The sequence below is a fragment of the Gopherus flavomarginatus genome, chromosome 12, assembly GCF_025201925.1.
Source record: "Gopherus flavomarginatus isolate rGopFla2 chromosome 12, rGopFla2.mat.asm, whole genome shotgun sequence".
In the NCBI taxonomy this organism is placed as follows: domain Eukaryota; kingdom Metazoa; phylum Chordata; order Testudines; family Testudinidae; genus Gopherus; species Gopherus flavomarginatus.
Genome location: NC_066628.1, coordinates 9017283 through 9039373, shown reverse-complemented (window position 1 = coordinate 9039373; position 22091 = coordinate 9017283). Strand labels below are relative to the sequence as shown.

General features: G+C 52.8%; 1 protein-coding gene, 1 long non-coding RNA gene and 1 other non-coding gene across 4 annotated transcripts; 2 read left to right on the top strand and 1 right to left on the bottom strand.

Moving 5' to 3' along the window:
• Positions 1–3549: 3549 nt before the first annotated feature.
• RACK1 (receptor for activated C kinase 1) lies at positions 3550–11528 on the bottom strand. The gene is made up of 8 exons (XM_050921362.1): positions 11304–11528; positions 9545–9716; positions 8221–8368; positions 7190–7285; positions 6507–6617; positions 5332–5472; positions 4496–4606; positions 3550–3687 (listed from the first exon to the last, which is right to left on the bottom strand). The coding sequence occupies exons 1-8, from the start codon at positions 11410–11412 to the stop codon at positions 3622–3624; spliced, it is 954 nt and encodes a 317-aa protein (XP_050777319.1). The 5' UTR covers positions 11413–11528; the 3' UTR covers positions 3550–3621.
• Positions 11529–11832: 304 nt separating this feature from the next.
• LOC127033388 (uncharacterized) lies at positions 11833–21641 on the top strand. 2 transcript variants are annotated; one of them, XR_007769078.1, is made up of 4 exons: positions 11833–13174; positions 13818–13890; positions 15187–15423; positions 17626–21641. It is a non-coding gene; the product is annotated as an uncharacterized LOC127033388 (long non-coding RNA). The 2 variants fall into 2 exon arrangements; XR_007769077.1 differs by having other exon boundaries at positions 11833–13890.
• Positions 12851–12955, top strand: LOC127033419 (U6 spliceosomal RNA). Its single transcript, XR_007769099.1, has one exon. It is a non-coding gene; the product is annotated as a U6 spliceosomal RNA (small nuclear RNA).
• Positions 21642–22091: the final 450 nt, after the last annotated feature.

The window sequence follows — 22091 nt, the reverse complement described above, 5'->3', positions numbered from 1 at the left end:
TCTCAACCAAGGGTACGTGTACCCCTGGGGGTTCCAGGGGGTACATAAACTCCTCTAGATATTTGCCTAGTTTTACAACAGGCAACATAAAAAGCACTAGCACAGTCAGTACAAACTAAAATGTCAGACAGTGACTCGTTTATATTGCTCTATAGATTACACACTGACATGCAAGTACAATATTTATATTCCAATTGATTTATAATTATAGGGTAACAATGAGAAAGTCAGCAATTTTTCAGTGATAGTGGGGCTGTGACACTTTTGCATTTTTATGTCTGATTTTGTAAGCAAGTTGTTTTTAAGTGAGGTGTCATTTGAGGTACACAAGAGAAATCAGCCTCCTGAAAGGGGTATAGTGAGCCGCTGATTTAACAAAAAGGAGGGCAGGGGGGTTGGTCCTCCTTTTTGTTCAGTAGAAAATCCCATTTTTCAATTGTGTTTGGGGGGCAAATATTTTGAACCAAATAATGGAAAAAATCCAACAAGAAATGTTAAAAATTGTCACCAAAAGAGTGAGTGGTGGGGAGGGCACAGAAGAAAGCCACTGTATGCCAAAGTCTTCATGTGAAAAATACCAACCCACCTCTAGTGTTAACCCTTTGCTCTTCATGTCCCTTCTGTAATGACCAAACTTGTCTCTTTGCTCAGCTACCCCAGGTCTCTCCCCAGGCCAGTCCTCGATGCAGGAAAGTGCTTAAACATTTGCTCATGTCCTGACGGCAAGGAGATTGAAGCTTGTGGTTATCTTACATTTTGCTCAAGTACTTTCCTGAATCAGCCTAATGCTGATATAAGTTTGCCAGGTTTCAGAAGGGCTGATCCAGACTCTGGGCCGTGCCATTTTTTGTTCAGCAGCGAGACTGCAAGTGAAAGTCAGCCCCAGCCGCTGTGTTTGCTGCCCTTTCCTCTCCCTTTGCATGCAGCTCTTGTTTTGTCTCCTCTGAAAACAGGACTGGACATTTAACCTCAACAGCTCCACGCTGTCTTCCCAAATTTTTCTTATCCCCCGTTATTACCATATTTGATACCATCAGAGGGCTTGGCTACTCTTGCAAGTTAGAGCGCATTAAAGCAGCCCTGGGTCCCAATGTGTCCACACTGGCAAGACACGTAGAGCGCCTGGGCTCTGCAGGTGGAGCTCTCCTGGTGATCCACCTCCAAGAGAAGCATAAAGCTTGCTGCACCCTGGCTGAAACGCCGCAGCCTCAGTGTGAACGAAGTGTTGCATTACCATGTTGTGATTGGTCTCTGGAAAGGTCCCATGATCCCCTGAAGTCACGTGGCTACTCGTCATTGTTTTGGAATCGGCTACAGGAATGTGGCTATCCCCTTTCAAAGCTCCATTTCTGACAGCCAGCATGCTTGCCTGCTCTGGGACAAAGCAAACCATTAGTGTGGAATGCTGCTTTTGTGAGTTTGCATGTGGAAGGGGGATCTGCTGCTGTCTGAACTTACAAGACAACATGCTGACATGCTCCCCGCCCCCATTTAAAAAGCACATTGCAGCCACTTGCACACTGGGATAGCTACAATGCACTGCTCTTTGTGGCATTGCAAGGGCTGCTAACGTGGCCACGCCACTGCGCTTGCAGCTGACAGTAGAAACACACAGCAGCGTTTTCCCTGCTGCGGTCTCCGAAGGCTGGTTTAACTCCCGGCACTCTGCAGCTGCAAGTGTAGCCAAGCCCTAGGAAGCTGCCAGACAAGGGAGTGGTTATAATGAAAACTTTGTTCAATATTTTACCTTTCAGCTGCTTTCCCCTCATTGTCTGAGGAATTTTAATGGTGTATCTGACAGGGCTAAGCAGGGTGGTCTCTGCATACCAAACCACAGACCTTGTTTAACTATTTCATGGTTGCAGTGTTACAGGCAAACTGGTCTCAGGGATTACAGGCGAAGTGGGTGAGGTGATCTCGTTTATTGGATCACCTTTGGCAGGTGAGGGAGACATGCTTTCTAGCTTACACTGTGCTATTCTTCATCTCTGGAAAAAGTACTCCCTTTTCCAGGCCTGAACACGAGTTGGAATAGATTGTTAGCATAAGTAGTTAGCACCCAATCTAAAACCTCATTCAAGGTGAAATGACCCGTTAACACCCCTCCAGTCATAGGACAGGAAGGGAATTAATGGATTACAGATTGCAGTTTTCAGTGGTAGCCCTGTTAGTCTATATCAGAAAAAAAACAAAAAGAGGAGTCCTTGTGCCACCTCAGAGATTAACAAATTTATTTGGGCATAAGCATCCGTGGGCTAGAACCCACATCATTCATCAGATGTATGGAGTAGAAGATACAGCAGCAGGTATAAATACATGAAAGGATGGGGGTTTGCTTTAGCAAGTGGGAGGTCAGTCTAACAGGATAAATCAATTAACAGCAGGATACCAGGGGAGGAGAAATAACTTCTAAAGAGGTAAGAGAGTGGCCCACTACAGACAGCTGACAAGATGTGAGTAACAATAGGGAGAAATTAGTATCAGGGGAAATTAAGTTTAGGTTTTGTAATGACCCAACCACTCCGTCTTTATTCAGGCCTAATCTGACAGTGTCCAGTTTGCAAATTAATTCCAGTTCTTCAGCTTCACACTGGGGTCTGTTTTTGACATTTTTTTGTTGAAGAATTGCCATTTTGAGGTCTGTAATTGAGGGACAAGGATTGAAGTCCACCTCCTTCCACGTGAAAGCAGCACGAGTCCAACACTTGAAAATGCCACTAGGTGGAGGGTTCCCAGTTTTGGCTGGACAGATTTCCGGAGATTTCATCATAGGACAGAAACTTGCATTAAAACAGAAGAACAGCCAGACTGGGTCAGACCAATGATCCATCCAACCCAGCCAGTGCCAGGTGCCCCAGGGGCAATGAACAGAACAGGTAATGATCAAGTGATCCATCCCGTCACCCATTCCCAGCTTCTGGGAAATAAACATTCATCTTTAATTGCTGGAGACCCCAGGTCCGCCTCTTCCTGCTGAAGCCACGCCCCTTTCACTGATGACTCCTCCCTCCTGTGGCCCAGCCAGGGTGGGGACCTGAGAGTTCAGTTGGGGCAGGCGGGGTGGTTGGAGGAAGGGCTGAGAGCTCTGAGTCCCTCCTCTGGTCCAACTCTTCCCTGCAAAGCACTGCCCCCTTGCAGCCCTGAAACTGGAAAAGCTGTGCTCTCCTGGGGAGATTTTTCCTCAAGAGCCCCCCAACCCACCACTGCCCCCACCTCTTTGGTGGCACGAGATCTGGGGAGACTTAGCCTCCCCCAGCTTCCATTGGTGCTAATGGAATGGCGGTGCTGCCCATGCCAGTCGTCTAGCTGCAATTTTAGATGCCTGAAAATCCTCTCCCCTTCGCCTTCACAATGCTAAGTGCAACGCAGGCAAAACACCTTTACAAATCCGGGCCTACGGGACTTGCTCAAGATCTCTGGCAGAGCAAGGATTGGACCCCCGGGACTTTAACCTGGGGCTAGGTCCATAGGCACTGGGCCAGGCTTCCTTGGAAGTTCCAGCTCTCGCACACAGGCCCCGTATGGCAAAGATGACACCCAAACAATCCCCAACCTCCAAAATGTACTTTTTATTGTTTTTTTTTTTTTACACAAAGGCAGGCTGGGTGCTGCGGGCGGCTCTCATCTGGTCCCGATGGTGACCTGCCAGACACGGACCAAGTTATCTGTGTACCCAGCAAACAGGGTCTGGGGAGACAGAAAAGATGTCAGTAATGGGGTAGCTACAGCAGGCCTGGGGACAGATCAGCCCCCAGGAGAACAGCCAAGCTGAGGGCCTGCGTCTGGGAGGGGCTCAAGCTCCCTTGCCTGAGGCCAGTGCCCAGCTGGGAAAGTGGTGACAGGGTATGTTAGGGGGCAGGGAGAAAGGGCTGGACCTCAGCAGATCAGCGACACGGGAGGATGGGGCTCTGGGGAGAGCCAGGATGCTGGCGGGTATGGAGGCTGGGAGGGGTTGAATCTTGGTGGGAAGGGAGCTGAAGGCAAGGGGTTAGGTCTCTTGCGGGGGGGAGAAGCAGCAGTGCTGGAGGGTAGGGAGGCTGGTGGAGACAAGAAAGAGGTGATGTTGGAGGGGCTGAATCTCTTACTAGGAGAGGGCTGGAGGCTAGGCTCCATGCTGGACAAGGGGCTGGACCATGGGAAGGATCGGGATGGTGGCAGGGACAGAGGCAGAGAGGCCTCAGGTCTCCTGGCAGGGACGACGAAGGCGAGGCCCCGGGAGGTATCAGGGCTGTTGTCAGTGCAAGAAGGGGCTTGGGTGCTCATGGGCACATCTGCTCTCCCATGGGGCACGAGAACGGGATCATCTTCCCATAGGCTGAGCTGAGAGCAGGTCCCCTGGCAGCCTCTGCCCCCCTGGGGCCAGCGGTGGGGATGCCTAGGGCACCTCTGCCTCCACTGAAATATTGGTCCTGGCCCTTTAAGATTCTGCCCTGGTGCTGATTCATCACCACCACGTGAGGGAGGCGGGATGTTAAAGGGCCCATTCCTCTGTTACCTGTCCATCCGCGGACCAGGCCAGCGAGGTGCACTGGGGCGGCTCGGCTTTGCTGCTGGTGCTGATCACCTCCTGCTTCAGCTCGTCCACAATGATCTTCCCCTCCAGGTCCTGCAGGGGAGAAGGGAAAAGTCAGAGAAAGGACCCCCACCCCCCGGGAGGGCCATGGACCCCCTTCCCAGCTGTGCCCACGCCAGGGTAGGTGCTGGGAGCTGGCTCAGAAACAGCCTCTGGGTTTCAGCACCAAGATGCAGTCAGATGGCATGTTGTTTCATCACAGCATGGCCTCTTGGCCCTAACAGTCCCTGGGGGGATCCAGACCCACAGACTCCACAGTATGGCCTCACCCCACATCTCCTGGGGCCCCGCCCCACATCCCACTCCCCATGGGGGACTGCAGATCCGACAGGGCCCAGAGATCACTACGGTGCAGGTGTCTCCGCTATGGGAAAACCCAAGACATACTTCCTGGGGCTGAAGTGAACCCTAAGGGTGTCCCCCCCACGGAAACCCCAGGCCAGGTCCTCTATAGAAACCAGCAAGGAAGGCAACTCTCTGGGTATGCCCTATAGAAAAGCATAAGCTCTGTTCCCTTTATAAAGGAAGCACAGCAGACAAGACTCCCAGAGGTGCCGTCTCTACACACACCCGGTCCCTACAGAAAGGAGACAGAGAAGGAATCCCTGTCCCCTACGGAAAGGAGACACGGAGATAGGGAATTCCAGGGGAGTGGCCCCTAGAAACCCCAGGCTGTGCACTCTGTATAGAAGGGAGCACAGAGGGGGGTGAAGTCCCCAGAAAGGCCCACCCCCGCCCAGCAGGGGGCACCTGCTCACCCAGATCTTGATGCTAGGCCCGGTGGCAGCGCAGAGCCAGTAGCGGTTGGGGCTGAAGCACAAGGCGTTGATGATGTCACCACCGTCCAGCGTGTACAGGTGCTTGCCCTCGTTCAGGTCCCACAGCATGGCCTGGCCATCCTGAGGGAAGAGAGAGCGTCAGATGGAGAGAGTCCCTCCCCCAGCGCACCCCACAACCAACCAGCCAGCAGCCTGCAACTTGTACCAAGGAAACAATACACCTTGGGGGTCAGGCAGCAAACCTTTAACCTGTGGCACTCCCTGCTGCAGGACAGCACCGAGAGAAAGGGCAACTAATATTTATTACTGTCTGCTATGTACTTCCCTGATGCCGAAGGACAGGCCTTGCACTGAGAGACTCAGAGATGAGGAGAAGGGGCGTAACAAACTGCTCAGATTCAAAACCAACAAGGTTCCCCTTAGGCAGAGGTGGGGCCATGTGGACTGGAGCAGGGGCTCAGAGTGGCTGTTCGGTGGCTTTGTGAGACTCTGACAGGGTAGAATGAGATTGGAAGCAGTGGTGGAGGGGAACAGGCAAGATCAGGGTGGTTGATCACACAGAGTTTTGATGGTGGTTGCAAGAAACTGGAGTTGGAGCCAATGTTGGTCGGGGAGTCGAGAAGGATCCAGAATATGGATCAGACCAAAGGGCGGGGAAAGGGGAGTTTAGTAGCAGCATGGTGAAGGGATCAATAGCGTGTGTCTGGTTGTGCGGGCACAGAGGAAGCTGCTGTAAATTACAAGGGAGTCCTCTGCCCCCCAAAAGCTCATAATGTCAGCAGAAGGCACGAGATGACAGGCGGATACAGACACAGGAGCACAAGGAAGCAGCGATCTAAGCACAGCAGCTGCCTCAGCACTAGTATCCAGCTGAGCTGGGGTGAATCCCCGTCAGCCCAGGGAGAGCTGGGCAGGGGCAGCTCAGAAACAGCCTCTGGGTTTCTGCACGCAGACGCAATCAGAAACTTGGTGGGTTTCATCATAGCTCAGCCCTGTTCTGACAGGCTGAGAGAGAGACAGACAGAGACAGAGAATGTCCCCCAGCCTGCCGGTGGGGGTAGCTCAGCCGACCTCGATCCAGTCCTGCCGTCCATCCCCCGCCCTCCTGTGTTTCCCAGGCCCGGATCCCCACTGGAACTGGGCTGGGGACGGACCTTGCCGCCGGAGGCACAAAGGGAACCGTCGGGGGAGACCGTCACGGTGTTCAGGTAGCCGGTGTGCCCGATGTGGTTGGTCTTCAGCTTACAGTTGGCCAAGTTCCACACCTGGGGGCAGGAGAAGAATGTCACGTGATCAGCAGAGTGCATTCCAGGCCAAAAAGAAATCCACGGATCATCCAGTCGGAGCTCTAGCATCTCCCAGGCAGGCAACCAGTCGAACCCCCAAAGCATGGAACTTTAGGAACCTCCCCACCCATCCAAGTTTTTACAGCACCCAGCACCACAGCAATGGAGTGCCTGCTTCTTCGGAGACCAAGCCACCCAGAGGGCAGGTCGCCAGCGCCTCCAGGACAGGACAACAAGTTGCGGAGACGAGACACGAGTTCCCAGCGCTGAAATTCCCCCTTTACCACCCAGAAGCAACCAAGAGCTCATCTACCCCCAGCCTATCCCCTGGCCCTAGGGAAACCTAGGAATTGTGGGACAATGCAAATTCCCACGTGTCTCTGTGCCGATGCTCCCTGTCCCAGACCCAGCACCACTGGGAGCAGGAAGAGAAATGATCAACAGCCCAGGCTGAAACCCCATCAATGGTCTGTGCCCTTCCCCGCTCCAAGCAGCCCCGGCTCAGCAGGGGGACCCCGACCCCCTGTAGTGCACCGCGGCCTCAAACCCACCTTCACCAGCTTGTCCCAGCCGCAGGAGACGATGATGGGGTTGCTGCTGTTGGGGGAGAAGCGGACGCAGGACACCCACTCCGAGTGGCTCTCATCCTGGGGAGAGGAGGGGAAGGAGTTGGAGGAGAGAGATCGGAGACCAGAGATCTCTCACTCAACCTAGAGCTTTGCTCTCAACCCTCCATTCATCTCCCCACACCTTGGGGGCTCCACCCCACCAGCCCGAGGTTCACAGCCTCTCACCGCCAGGGCTCTGCTGACACCCCTACTCCCCCCATGTTAGCTGCTGCTCGAACTCCTGGCCCAGGGCTCTGCCGGCCCTCCCTGCATCCCATCATAATTGCAGGACATGTCATCAGGCCCCAGGGGGGTCAGCAGACGTGTCAGATCTAATCATCAGGACTGGGGGGGCAACACAGAGCCCTGGATCCTCTGCCAGCTGGGAGCAGGACCAGTTCCCAGCAGGGGACACACACGAGACAATTGCAGAGATGCTTCTAAATTAATGCGTGGGAGCCCAGGGACTGTTGCTCCAGCTTAACTCAGAGGAGTTTCCCCAAAGACCCAGTGAGCATCTCTTCCACGAAGGCCCCTTCTGCAGAGAGGAAAGGCCCCAGATCCCATTCCCCAGCCCTTCTGAGCCAGCTGTTTTCCAACCACCACCTGCTCTGCAAGGCTTCGGAGGCCCTTCTCGTCCCCGCAATGACCAGAACAGCAGGTTCACATTCAAAATGTAAGCGGGTTTTTACCACTACCAAATCCAAAGAGAAACAGTCAGGAGCACAGGACAGGAAATCAGGATACCTTGGTTCTGTCCCTGACTCTGGGAGGAGGGAGACCTAGTGGGTTAGAGTGGAGTGGGGCTGAGAATCTGGACTCCTGAGTTCTATCCTCGGCTCTGGTAGGGAAGCAGGAGCTAGTGAGTGAGAGCAGGGGCCTGGGGATCTGGAATCCTGGGTTCTCTGTCCCTGACTCAGGGAGGTGACTAGGGTCCAGGGCAGATGTCTGGCCCACCCCATCCTACGTCTCACCTGCACCGTGTACTTGCAGACACCCAGGGTGTTCCAGAGCTTGATGGTTTTGTCCCGGGAGCCTGAGACGATCTGGCGATTGTCGGACGAGAAGGCCACGCTCAGCACATCCTTGGTGTGGCCCACAAAGCGGCGGGTGGTGGTACCTCTGCAAGGTAATAGACTCCCCGTAATCATCCCAGGCCAGCTATGCCAGCCACCCTCCGGCTAAGAGCAGGTCCTGTTCCCAAGCCACCCAGAGAAAAATCCTCTTTAACCTCCACAGAGAGGAGCACAGAGGGCGGCAGCCAAGTGACTGGGGATCCCACTGAGATAGAAGCACATGCCAGGAACCAGCCAGGACATTAAACACGAAGGGGGACCCAAGATCCAGCAATGGAGGCAGCTCAGCCAGATAAAAAAGGGGTGGATCCGAGGAAGAACGAGACAGGGTATTAAGACAAAGGATTGTGATGTCACGGGGGATAAAAGCCAAGAGACAGCGCAATACTTCCCTGTCTCTCCCGCGGTCCCATCATAATTGCAGGACATGTCATCACGCCCCTGAGGGATCAGCAGACACATGTCAGATCTAATCACTGGGACTGAGAGGAAAGGGAGAGGTGCCGCAAAAAATCCAGATGCCCCAATGGCTGGAATCAGGGGTGATTGGCCACTGGGTACATCCAATCCTGGGCCCAGCAGGAAACTACCCCACACGTTTGTGGTCTTAGAACCTAGATGGCCATTTCCCCACAGCAGCTTCTCAACCTTTTCAGGTGAAAGACTCCTGATTTGATGTCAAAAACATTCGCAGCCTCCCTGACTTTGACTACGAATGAATAAATAAAAGGTAGATGATGACACGGCTAAGCCTGTATAAATGACTGATGTGTTTCCAGAGATCCACAGAGACCACTTGACTTGAAAGGGGAAGGGTGTGTAGAGGAGCGATCTTTTGTTTTGCTTTAGGTTATAAGTGTCAGTGCCTCATGACACCCCCCCCCCCGACTGCCTTTGATGACCCCCACCAGAGGTTGTGATCACCCATTTCTGAAAGCCTGCCCTAGGGCACCATTAAGGGGTGCCACAACAAGCCAAGGGGCTCTAAGATAGGCATCCAGTCCCCCTCCCTGGCACGCCAACCCCTCTCCACCAAGGAGAGCTGCGATGGGCAGGAGAAACAGGCCATGGGGCTGAGAGGAACCCGTCTGACACTGTCACCCATAGGAAGCCTCTCTCCTCCCACCCTCCTTCGCACAGGCTCTCACTCTGCCAAGGAAGCCCATCTGATGTCTGTGGCGCACCCCCCCACCCCCACCCCCACCCCCAATCCATCACTCACGTGGTGAGGTCCCAGAGCCGCAGGGTGCCGTCCCAGGAGCCTGAGAGGGCAAACTGCCCATCGGAGGAGATGACCACGTCACTGACAAAGTGCGAGTGGCCGCGTAGGGCGCGCTGCGGGATTCCGTAGTTGGTCTCGTCCCGTGTCAGCTTCCACATGATGATGGTCTTGTCTGCGTGGAGGGAGCAGGGACTCTAAGTCGGCTAGTCGCCTCCCTAACGGCCATTTCCTCTCAGGGAGCGGCCTGACAGCCCTGGGAAGGGGAACCTGCCATTCCCACGCAGGCCTGGCATGGCCCTATGACCATTCCCCCCTCCATGCCATCCTGAGCCCCTAGGGGCTGTTGCACAGGAGACTGGTCTCTGTGGCCAGCGCCCAGAGCTAAATACACCACAGCCCCTTGGCTGGCCAGCCAGTCGCCCCAGCCTGGAGCTAGATCCAAACTGCTGCTGGTTAGAGGAGAAAGGCCTCGTATCCCACTTCATCCCCAACACAGCGAATCACCCCCTAACCTGGAGTCTGACAGTCCTGTATCCCATTCCTTGGCTCCCTCCCCATTTATGATCAGATGAGTGTCAACTACAGGAGAAAGACCCCACCATCCCAGCCCCTACCCTGAACCAGCCAATGTCCTGTCCTCGTTTATATAATCATGGGCCCAGCCCTGGCTTCCACAGCCCAGGCCTTTGCTCACGCTCCTTCTCGGCATCCCCTCATCATTGCAGGACATGTCATCAGAACCCGGGAGGGTCAGTGGACGAGCCAGGTCTAATCATCAGGGCTGGGGAGAGGAGGCGTCGAGCAGCTCAACGGCAGTACCAGAGATGGATGCTGATAGGGATGCCCACAGGGACCCACACGCAAGGTGGGTGGAAATGTGCCTGAGTAGAGCTTCCAACAAACTGGGTCCTTACTTACGGCTCAAGGTGGAGGGGGCCGAGCTTGGAAAGCCCCAACATTGCCCCTGTGGCCTTGTCACAAGCATGTCCACCCCTCTCCTCTACTGAGTTACTCCTCCCCCATAGGATTTAGGCCTGAGATCCCTTCCTGGCTCCCTGCAATGGGTCCCCCTCCTATTTATCTACCTTACATGCCAGGTATCCAGGTGCCTCTCACTGGGTTCCACCCTCCCAATCACCCCCACGAGATGGGGTAAGCGCCTGCCCCCGTTACCGACAGGGAAACTGAGGCTGAGGGGGGCGGCCCTGATTTTCTGAGATGCTCCCAAGATCGAGAGGTCACTGGAGAGCCCCGGATGGGAAGTGCCCCAATAGGAGTGAGTGAATTACCCCTCCCCCCCACAGCGTGTTATTCACCCCCCCATATCACCCCTCCCAACACTCCTGTAACCTCCCCTCCCCCCCAGGTACCCAAGTCTGTGCTCCTCCCCCCAGTCACATAGTGCAGCCCTGCCCCCGCCCCAAGCATGACACTGGCTCTCCCCCCACCCCCGGGAATGGATTAGCCCCCCCCAATGGCTGAGATGGTCCCTCCCTTGCCTGCCCCCAGGTATGAGAATTGGTCTCTTCCCCTCCCTCCAGCCAGATGGGATCTTCTTCCCACCTCCCCCACCCCCGGGGGGCTACGAGATGGTCTCTCCCCCCCCCTCCCCCGCCCCGCGCTTGGAACCTGCCAGCGCGCTCCCTAGGTTCCATTCTCCCTCGCACCGTGAGCGCACCCTGACCCCAGCACCCGCTACGAGATGGTTTCTCCCACTCCCCCCCGCGGAGGGGCGGTTGGTCTGGCCCGCGGCACTCACCGCGCGAGGCGGACAGGATCATGTCCGGGAACTGCGGGGTGGTGGCGATCTGGGTCACCCAGCCGTTGTGGCCCTTAAGGGTGCCGCGCAGGGTCATCTGCTCCGTCATGGCGGCGGCGGCGCGGGGGGCTCAGCTCGAGCGGGGAAGGAGGATGGAGGCGGATTCGGCGGCAGCCCCGACCCGTCCTCTCGCTCAGCCAGCGGCCCGGAGAGAAAGGACGCTCTGACGTCACCCGGAAGCGGAAATAGCCTTCCTTGCCTCCGCGCCACCGTACGGCAAGATGGCCGCCGGCAGGTGACGAAGCAGGTCACAATATGGCCGCGGCCTTGTAGCCATTTAACTCGGGGAATCCCAGCGGCGCCAACAGCGGGACGCCCTATGGGAAGAGCTGTTCCCTCCTTGCCCCGCCTCCTGCCGTGACGCCGCTTAGTCCAGCCCCGCCCCTGCTGCTGCTGCGATGGAGAAACTGTGCAGCGCAGCCACGTGCCCCGTCCCTAGTGTCTCCGCTGCGGGCGCAGCTTCTGCCGGGAGGAGGCGGAGGCGAACTTCTCCTGCCCCCCCGTGCAGAGGGACCGCCCCGCACGGAAGCCAGCGGCCCCACGGGCCGCTGGGGGAGGGGGTCCGAGCCTTGCAGGAGCCCGAGGGGGATCGGGGGAGAGAAAAACCCAGGAACCCCCTGCAGTGGTTCTGCGAGGAGGATCAGACCCCCCCCTTCCCCCCCCCGCGTGGTGTGTGTCAGGTCCCGGGCGCACCGCACTCCCGCGTTGGTTCCCATCGAGGTGGCTGCCTGGGATTACAAGATAGGAAACCAAACTACTAGCCGAAAGTTTATACCAAGCAGCCCCTCGCCCACTGTCTCTACTCCCCACCCAGGGCAGGTGGAAAGACCCAGGATCCCCGCTGCCAGCGCGGCTCTCCCCAGGAATGCACTGAGCAGGTTCACACGAAGCAGGGGCTTCCCAATGTCCAGGCTTGCCAGTCCTCCAGGATTGTCCTGGAGTTTCCAGGAATTAAAGATTCATCTCCAATTAAAGATTGTCTTTGGATGAAATCTCCAGGAATATGCCCAACCAAAATTGGCAGCAACACCCATGCCTAGTCACTGCAGCAACTGTGAGGTGCTGCAGGAGACTTAATTCAGTGAAACGGACTTCCCTGTATCTAGTTCTGTGCAGTGTTGCCAATGTAGTCATTGGTTGGAAATTTGAACTGAAATGGAAACATTAATAAGCACTTTAAAAAAGCACACACAGTGCATGATAAAATACTTGTACCTGAGAAAGTAGAATAGGTGTGAAAAGTCTGAACAAAGACCAGCTTCCTCTTACAGCTGTTGTTTTTTCTGACATTGACTTATTGGTTTTTGACAGTGTTGGCTAACGTTATAATTTAAAATTATGGTTTGTAAGCAAGGTCCAAATGAGCCCTTCCCTGACAGTTAGTGATGAACCAGGCTGGGCAGCAATGGAGAGTCATGTGGGGGCCTGAGCAGACTTCTGCCCAGTGTCCCTGCCCCACCAGGCTTCCTGCCCAGGGCAGGCGGAGGGTTCACAGTTCCTGCACATATACTAAAATTGGAACGATACAGAGAAGATTAGCACGGCCCCTGCGCAAGGATGACACGCAAATTCGTGAAGCATTCCATATTTTTTCTCACAGCTGCTTGTTCGTCTCTTACCGTCAGAGCCTTACGCAGATACAAAGTTTGTATCCACATTCGCACTATCCATGAAAATGGTCCACGGATATCCGCAGATATGAAATGGTTACCCACGGATTTGCAGGGCTCTGCTCTTCGTGCTTGAAATACATGGGAAATATTAGTTTTGCCATCTGCTCTGGGGAGCCATATAGATATGCTAAATGCCTTGTAAGGAATCTATTTGTCAAAAAAGATTTCCTGAATATTTTTGTTTGTCTATATTGTTATTCACATACTTGCTGACAGGCATTTTGAAATAAATTACCAAAATAATTGGAAGTGGCATGATTATACTGTGTTGTTTTAACACCTAAAATATGCAGAATTTTAAAATACCATGTGCAGAGTTTTTAAGTCTTTGGCACAGAATTCACTCAGGACCAAAAATATATAAGGCCTGGTCTAGATTACTGGTAGGTCAATATAAGCTGCCTTCCATTGATTAGCTGTAGAAGTGTTTTCATTTAAATTTGGCTCCTTTTGACGGAAGTGCCTTTCTACGCCCACCTAATAACACCACCTCTCTGAGTGGCGTAGACTCATGGTGAATGTCATTACGTTGGGGTAGTGTCAGTGCAGACACTGTGTTGCTTTCTGGGACTGTTACTGGCTTTCAGGGACTGTTGCACAGTGCCCCCCACTGACAGTACAATCGATACACGTGCTCATGGTGATGATGTGCACTGCCGACGCAATGAGCCAAATGTGTATGCACACAAGCGATTTAAGAACTGTGATGGCTGTGTGCTAACGTAAATAAAGTCGATCCAATTTTGTCACGTAGACCTGGCCACCGTGTTTCTTTGCTCAGAAACCAATCCAGACGCAAGTGCAGACTTGGAAGGAAAAGATAGACCAAGGAGAGGAGAAAACAGAAATACCTGGTATGTGTCTGTTATTAATCTATAGGTATGTGTGGGGTGCATAATGGGACTGCTGCATACTGATTTCCCCCTCTTGACCAGGGGTGTCTCTGAAGCCCCCCCCACCATTTTTCCCTCTCTTCAGGTCTTTTAGGAAAAAACTCACAGAGGCTTTCTCTGATTGCCAGTACACCTTCCAGGGGTTTTCTTCATTCAAGAACCAGTTTAGAACAACCCAGAGTCTCAAACTAAAGTCCATTCCAGCAGCACAAAGAAAAGGTCCATACTTGGCTCTAGAGAGAGACTAGATGGGGGAGGTGATATCTTTTTTTGGACCAACTTCTGTTAGTGGAATGTACATGTTTTCCAATACATGGAACTCTGTCAGGACCCAAAGAAGAGCTCTGCTTGGCTCAACAGTTTGTACGTTCCACCAGCAGAAATTGATCCAATCAAAAAATATTACCTCACCCACCTTCTCCTTCTGTCATCCTGAGACCAGCACAGCTACAACACTGCAACCAACTATGGAAGATCCTTAGCTTGCACACTTTCTCTCACCCCCCAGGGCCCTTCTTCCATTCGGATCTGATCTCCAAAACATTCCCCCTCGCTGGGGCCCTGGCACCCACTCTCAAACACAGTACGGTTTCCCCCTGCCCCATGTCTCCGCCTTACTAGTCTTTACCTTCCAAGCTTCCTAGTGTCATGTCCTGCCGAGTCTGCCTTCTCCTCCCCCATGCAGTTGCCCTTCTCTTCAGCTGGGGCTTGCTCTGCAATCAGGATTGGCCTGGTTGCATACTCTGCAGCTCATGGGACAAGCTGCCCTGTTCCAGAGTGTCTGGCTGCGCAAACCCAGGAGACTTTCTCTTTTCTTTGCATGTATGTTTGCATCCATGTGTCTCTTCTTTCATCTCTGTGTGAACATCATGATTCTTTTAATTTGACTTGATCTTTTCTCACCTTCCTTTGGTGTCTATCACAATACACTGCTGCCCTTGTTGATCCGAAACCTGCTCTTTGTGTTTGCATTGTTGGCGCCCAAGAGGCAGCAGAAGGAAAAATTAGGGTCATCACAATGTTAACAGACATTACGACCAAAGTGGGAATCTTTGGGGAAAACACCGATCTAGTAGCATGGGGAGAGCTTCTGTCAAAAGGTCCTGTTGACATTTCACAAGTGGCAATGAAATTCTCCTGAATGTGCACACATGGCCATGGGGGTCACTGGAAATATGTTAATTTATATGCAGTGCAATGTATAATATGACAAGTCCCCTGCCTGCCCCTTTCTCTGTTTGTGCTCATCGATTACAGGAGAACGCAGGTGCTGAGAGACGGAAAGATATGCTGGAAATTATGCAACTGCTTCATTTTATGAAGGAAGACATGGAACTGGTGATCGATGTAGCAGAGCAAAACTTTTTGATGAGAAATGTGGAGAATATGCACAATGAATATGTCGCCAAACGCTCCGCGGAGATTTCCCATCTCAGCGAGCTGATTGATGAGATGAAGGGGAAGTGCCGGCAGCCAGCGAGTGAATTCCTGCAGGTGAGACCCATGATTCATGCAAGGCATTTGGGGAAGAGGTAGAGGGTGAAACTCACAAGTCATAGAGTGCAAGATTCAAACCTCAGTATAGAACTCACGTGTATTTTTTAAATTCTCTGTGTTGCTATTAATGAATTTTTCTCGTCTTGTGAGTAGGGAACTGAGACCCACAGATTAAGGGTATGTCCGTGCTGCAAGATGTGACTGCAGCACACACAGACATGCCTGAGCCCCCCTCCTCTGAACTAGTTCCAGTAACAATCACCACAAAGCTATGGCCATGCGGGTGGCAGCGTGGACTTGCTGCTCAAATACGTACCCAGGGCAGTCAAAAGTGTGTGTGTGCGTGGGGGGAACCCTTACTCTTTACTCTTCCCCCCTGGCCAAACCAAAAGTTAGGGTGGAGTGGGGCCAAAAGTAGTCACCAGTGGGCCCTCTTCCCAGGGCAGGTGGAGGGACCTGGTCTCCTCACAGTTGCCTGCTGGCTCCGGCCAGGGGACAGGCTCTCGGAGCCTGGCCATGGTAAGAGCCATACGGGCAGCTGTGGGGAGCCGTGGCAGACCCTCCACCTGCCTTGGGTGGGGACATGGGCCAGGGGGCTGCTCTCAGGCCCCATGCATCCTGGGCAGGTGGAGGGTCTGCGGTTCCCCACAGCTGCCCAGGCTCCACCAGCTCCTGGCCTGGCCAGGGGGTGGGGCCTTAGGGGTGATAGGGAAAAATAGCCCCCCCCTTATCGGCCCAGAGTTTTGAACTAACCTATGCCCTCCCCCCCCCCCCCCGTTTTCTTTACAGGCCCAAGGCCTTTAGCTAAGAACAAGGCTAAATAAGAGCAAAAGTCTTGACCTCTCCTAAAGTTGTTTATCTGTACAAGGGGCACTGGAGTATGAAGAAAGCAGGGAAAGGGGAACTAGGGAGAGGGACAAAGGCAGGCCCATAAGTGCCAGCTCAGCTTATGGCAGCTAGAGTGTGGTAATGGCTTTTGCATAATGTAACCGCAAAGTAGGGGCTGTAGAACAGTCAGACCACCAGCATGACTGCCAAAGAACAATAACAGGAAAAACCTAATATGGAAAATAATACGATAGCTTGCTTATTTGCTATATTCTATTCCATATAAGGCAATGTATTGAATTATGGTTTTTTTGCAGTTTTAACCTTTATAAGCTTGATAAGATTTGTAAAGGCAGAGCAGCCTACCTCTTGCATGGGGTTATGCTGTCTCTCCCTGTATGCATACTTGTATAAATAAAGGAGCCTCAGGCTGTCTAATCTAAAATCAAACGTGTGGTCGATTTTCCATGATAGGGGGAAAGAGGAGGGGCAGGATCTGTGGTGAAAAGTGGAAGGACTCCCCGCCCCTTGCTCCTTTTCCAGTGTCACTGACCCAGGGCGGGAACATATAACCTGTGCTACTGCAGCAGCTTCACTGCTATTTTGATTGGATCTAGCTCGATCACGTCTCCACATGCTGCAGTCGCACCTCGGATTGCAGTGTAGCCGTCCCTGAAGTGGCTGTCTGACTGTGCCTGTGGCCAAGAGCTAAAGGCGGATTTCCTGCGCCTCAGTCCAGTGCCTTGTCACAAGGCCAGACTTCTGTCTTCTCAAGATCATTGACCTCTGTTGTCTGGGTAAAGAACCCATGCGAAGGGTTTGGAAGGCAGATGTGCTAACCACTGCAACACCTGCACAGCAGCATTAGGGTTGTGTGTAGTCAAATCCTCAGTCCAACGGCTACTACATTCAAACACAGATCTAGTCATCATCATCAATTACTGTTATATTTGTAAAAGCAGCAAAGAATCCTGTGGCACCTTATAGACTAACATACGTTTTGGAGCATGAGCTTTTGTGGGTGAATACCCACTTCCTCAGATGCATGTCCTTGCATCTGAGGAAGTGGGTATTCACCCACGAAAGCTCATGCTCCAAAACGTCTGTTAGTCTATAAGGTGCCACAGGATTCTTTGCTGCTTTTACAGATCCAGACTAACACGGCTACCCCTCTGATACTGTTATATTTATTTGTGTTCCCAAGCAATTGTGACAGGGAAGTATGATGAACAAAGCAGTTGGGTACAGAGGATATCCTTGAGGTTACAGTGTTAAATTATCTCGGTGTACACTCACTCATTAGCTATAATTCATGTCACTGTGACACTGAGCTCCTTTTTATACTCTTTCTCTTGCTCTCTCCCCCACTAGGACATCAGAAGCACCTTGGCCAGGTACGTGCTTCCTTCTCACTCTCTCTCTCTCAGCCTTCATGATGCTGGGAAAGGACTTGTACACACATCTTCCCAGAGCATGGCACGGCGTGTGGCAGGGTTGCACTCCAGACATAAGTACCAACCGGCAGGCAAGTGTTTTTTTTTCTTTTCCTTCCACCTGCTGCCTTTACCTTAATCCCACAGGCTTTGATAGTTATTTCCTCATTGATCTGAACTGCAGGAGACTGGAGTCTGATAGGACTTCTCTCTCCTCCAGCCTCAGCTTCCCCATCTCCTGCCTGCTCATCCTTGGGGCTCGCCCCATGGCCACTAGCTCACAAACCTGCAGCCACTTGGCTCTCTGCGCGTCCTGTTGAAAGAATTGCAGAGAAGAAACCTGAGGGCACCACCACGGAAAAGCAGAGCAGGAGGAGACAAGGGCAGTGCAAGGACATATCTCCTCTGGTTGGCTTTATGTGGTTATTTCATACGTTGGCTTGGTGCAGGAGATCATGTCCCCCTAGTGGCCAGCCCCAGTCATGAACAATCAGCTCATGGCTCACAGCTCAAAGGAGTTACTACTTTAAGGAAAGGGGTCGGGGCTTGTGATTTCAGGGCTGAAGCTCCCACTTTAGATGCACAGTCAAGCCATGAAGCCAGTTTTTCGGTAGAGAGAGGCCCGGGCCCGGCCAATCAGCCTGCCCTGGGGAAGGAACACAACCCCTGGGGAAGGGAGGGCAGCTCCAGGGTGGGCCAGCTGGGATGCTTGGGGGAAGCACTAGGAATGCAGAGAGTGCAGGAGATTTGTAGGGAATGTCTGCAGCTGGGGAATGAGGACTGGGTGTTGTAGGGCACCCCCGTCTGGAGCGCTCAGCTCTGCCAGGTTGTGGAAGGGCAGGTACTTCCTCTCTCAGGTAACCCAGTAACTTCACTTCAGGCTCTCTTGGCACAATTATACCCTCCATGGGGCTGGCTTGTTATACAACCCCCTTGACAAAATAGTCCATAACAAAAGACTCAAGCACAGTCCGTTTCTCACTGCCGCGTCCCTCGATGCCCCACATGCTGCACACGGATGCCTTCAACCATGTGTGGCATCTCTGTTGATTGTCTTCTGTTACCCCTGCTCTTCCCAATGAGACCCCATCCGTGACCTCTCTGCTGGGAGCGTCCTCATCCCGTGAGTGCCCCTCACTCTCTCTGGCCCTCCCACGGCTCCCTCTGCTGCTGCTTCTGCCTTTAGCCCTCTGGCCCTGGCTCTCTGGCTTGGGGACCCCCAGCCAGCAAACCCTTCTTCTTGCTCGCCTGCCTTCGGTCTTCTCCAAGGTCCCATACACACCGTCTCTGGCAGCTCTCACCTCTGGTCCTTCTCCTGCTGCTTCTATTTCGCTGGGTCTCCTCCTCACCAGTCAGTCTCCCAGCAGGTTCCCACTGTCCCTGGCACTCACTGCCAGGGGATTTCCTGCTTTCACAGCCCCTTGTCTGCTCCCTCTGCCCCTTTCCCGACTCACTCTCAGGCCTGATGGACCCAGCCTTCCCCTCGCTGGGACCTCCTCCTCTAGGGCCCAGCTGCCCTCTTTTAAGCTCCATGCTGCAGTGACCTGATAAGGCACAGGCCCAGCTCCTCATTAAAGGATCAGTGTCCCCCTATGACACTGGGTCACTGGCCACCAGTGGCTGAAGAAGTGCAGCTTTTCTGTTCAGCTGGGAATTGCTTAAAAAAAACCTTGTAAAAGCAATATTATTCTTCAAGCATCATCATCATTATGACCATGTTCCCATTATGCCTCTGGCATTTAGGGCAGCAACGAAGCTCCTCCACTCCCGTCTGTTTCTGTCAAGTCTGGTTCAATGCACAGAGGATAGGAGCTCCATTATTGCCAGGAGGCGTTGGAGATGGATTGGCCATGTGCTTCAGCTGGAAATCGGTTCCATCACCAGAATAGCAATAAGATTGACACCTGAAGACAAGCAAAAACTAGGCTGCCCACAAACAACATGGCAAAGAGCTGTGGAAGCTGAGCTGAAAACCTGGGGCACAGCTGGGGAACCATTTTCAAGCATGGAGGTGGTTAATACTCTCCATCTCCTCCCAGGTGCTGCTGTCCAGGCCCTATCTCCTGACCCTCCCCAGTGCTCTGATTTTGGTCAGCAGTGGCCCTGCAGACTTACAGAGTATTTTTTATACACACTGGCTGGTCAACGCCCGACGTATCTCTCGCCTGATCAGTTACATCTCTCTGCTCTTTGGCAGGTCAGAAGTATACTTTCTCTGCCAGGGTAAGAGACATGGGGATGTCAGAGCCTAGAGAATCCATTTCATAAGCCTTGGAGAAAAGTATTTTCCCCCCTCATCCCCCCAGCAGCACATCTGAGTTTGGCATAAGTACTGACTTCTGTTTTTGTCAGTGGGTGCTTTTGAAGAGGTGTGTGTGATGGTGGGAAGGGCACTCTGCCAGTTTTGGGAGGAGGCTATTTTCAGCATATTTATACACTACTTTCATGTTCTGGTTATTGAATATGTGTCTATGTGACGTTCCTCTGGTGTTATCTGGACCAGTGCACAGGCAACGTGTGAGTATGCGGTATTGGTGTGGGTGCTGGGTGAAGCTTCTCCTTCCACCATCTTCTGGCTTATCTTATCTGGAGTGGTAATCTGCTAGGTCACGCCAATCCTTGACCCTGGGAGCCAGCGTTACCCTGCTCTGCTGTGAGAACTCCCACTCCCGGGGTTGTTCACGCACAGCCTCTGGCATGTAAGCTGCTCCCAGCTACATGAGTGAGCACTTTTGGCCAGCCGCTGCTTGGATTGTGCAACCAAATGACACTAGCCAATATCTCTGGGCCCAGACACAACCCTAGGAACCTTCATCTTGCAGTGGCCAGTTATGCCCACTAAGTGCTGCAAACTTATATGAGTTTGTCAATTTAACAAAGAAATTGATATATACCAGGCTTGTTATCCCAAGGGGAGTCTCTGACATGCTTAAAACCAAAAACACTGCTTCAGGTAGAATAAACAAACAAATGTATTAACTACAAAAGATAGATTTTAAGTGATTATAAGTCATAGACTCATAGACTTTAAGGTCAGAAGGGACCATTATGATCATCTAGTCTGACCTCCTGCACAATGCAGGCCACACAATTTCACCCACTCACTCCTATAACAAACCCCTAACCTATGTCTGAGTTATTGAAGTCCTCAAATTGTGGTTTGAAGACCTCAAGCTGCAGAGAATCCTCCAGCAAGTGACCTGTACCCCACGCTGCAGAGGAAGGCGAAAAACCTCCAGGGCCTCTGCCAATCTGCCCTGGAGGAAAATTCCTTCCCGACCCCAGATATAGCGATCAGTTAAATCAAAGTCAAAGCACAACAAATCAGATTTGGTCAAGTGAAATAAAAGCAAAACGTATTCTAAGCTGATCTTAACACTTTCAGTGCCCTTACAAGCTTAGATGCTTTTCACCACATGCTGGCTGGTTGCCCATCAGCCAGGCTCTCACCTTTGATCAGTGCTTCAGTCACTTGGTGGTGATGTCTGTAGATGGAGGTGCAAGAGAGGAAGAGCATGGCAAACGTCTCTCCCTTTTATTGTGTCCTTTTTCCCTCTTGGCTTTGCACCTTACCCCCCCACCCCTTTCAGACTCAGGTGAGCATTACCTCATCATAGTCCCAGACTGACCAAGGGAAGCGGGGGCGGGGGGTGACTCTCTTGAGAGTCCAACAGATTCTTTGTTGCTGTGAGGCTGGTCTGAGTTTGTCCCAAACTTGCTGTGATGAGGTGTGAACTGCCCCTCTGCTCTTGGATAGTTTTGCCTGGGCCTCTGCTCCTGGAGAGTTTTTGCCTGGGCTTGTTTTAAGCCATTAGGACACATTTTCAACCTCATAACTACGTACATCAGGCCTGCACAACTCATAAAGTGATGAGGGCCATATTACTCCAAAGAAAACAGCTGAGGGCTGAACCCCCCTGCCCCTGCCGACCCCACCCCAGTGACACCAAGCCCCTCCCCCGAAACACAACAACCCCCCAGCACCGCCCACCCCGTGGAAACAAACCCTCCTTCCCCAGCGCTGCCCCACCGAAACAGCAGTATTGAACTTTGGTAATATGTTATAGTGAGCCACTAAGGTAGTAAAATTAAGGTAAAAGAAAAATGTTTTTTTGCTAGTAGAATAAGATCTTCCCCCAACGTTATAATCAATTGCCTTGTTGAATGAATGAGGTGTGAATGAGGAAGATGTGAAAGGCAGCACCTCCAGACAGCTGCAACCCTTGGAAAGGGGATGGGAACCAGACCACATCAGTAGAACAGGTCAGCCACTGACTCCTCGCTTGCCTCCTCAGCCCCCCTTGACCCCCGGCTCATCTACCCAGCCCCCGGCGCTGCCCGCCCGCCTCCTCAGCCCCTCCCTCCCCTGCTGCTGGCTCACTTGCCCTTCTGCCACTGCCTGCC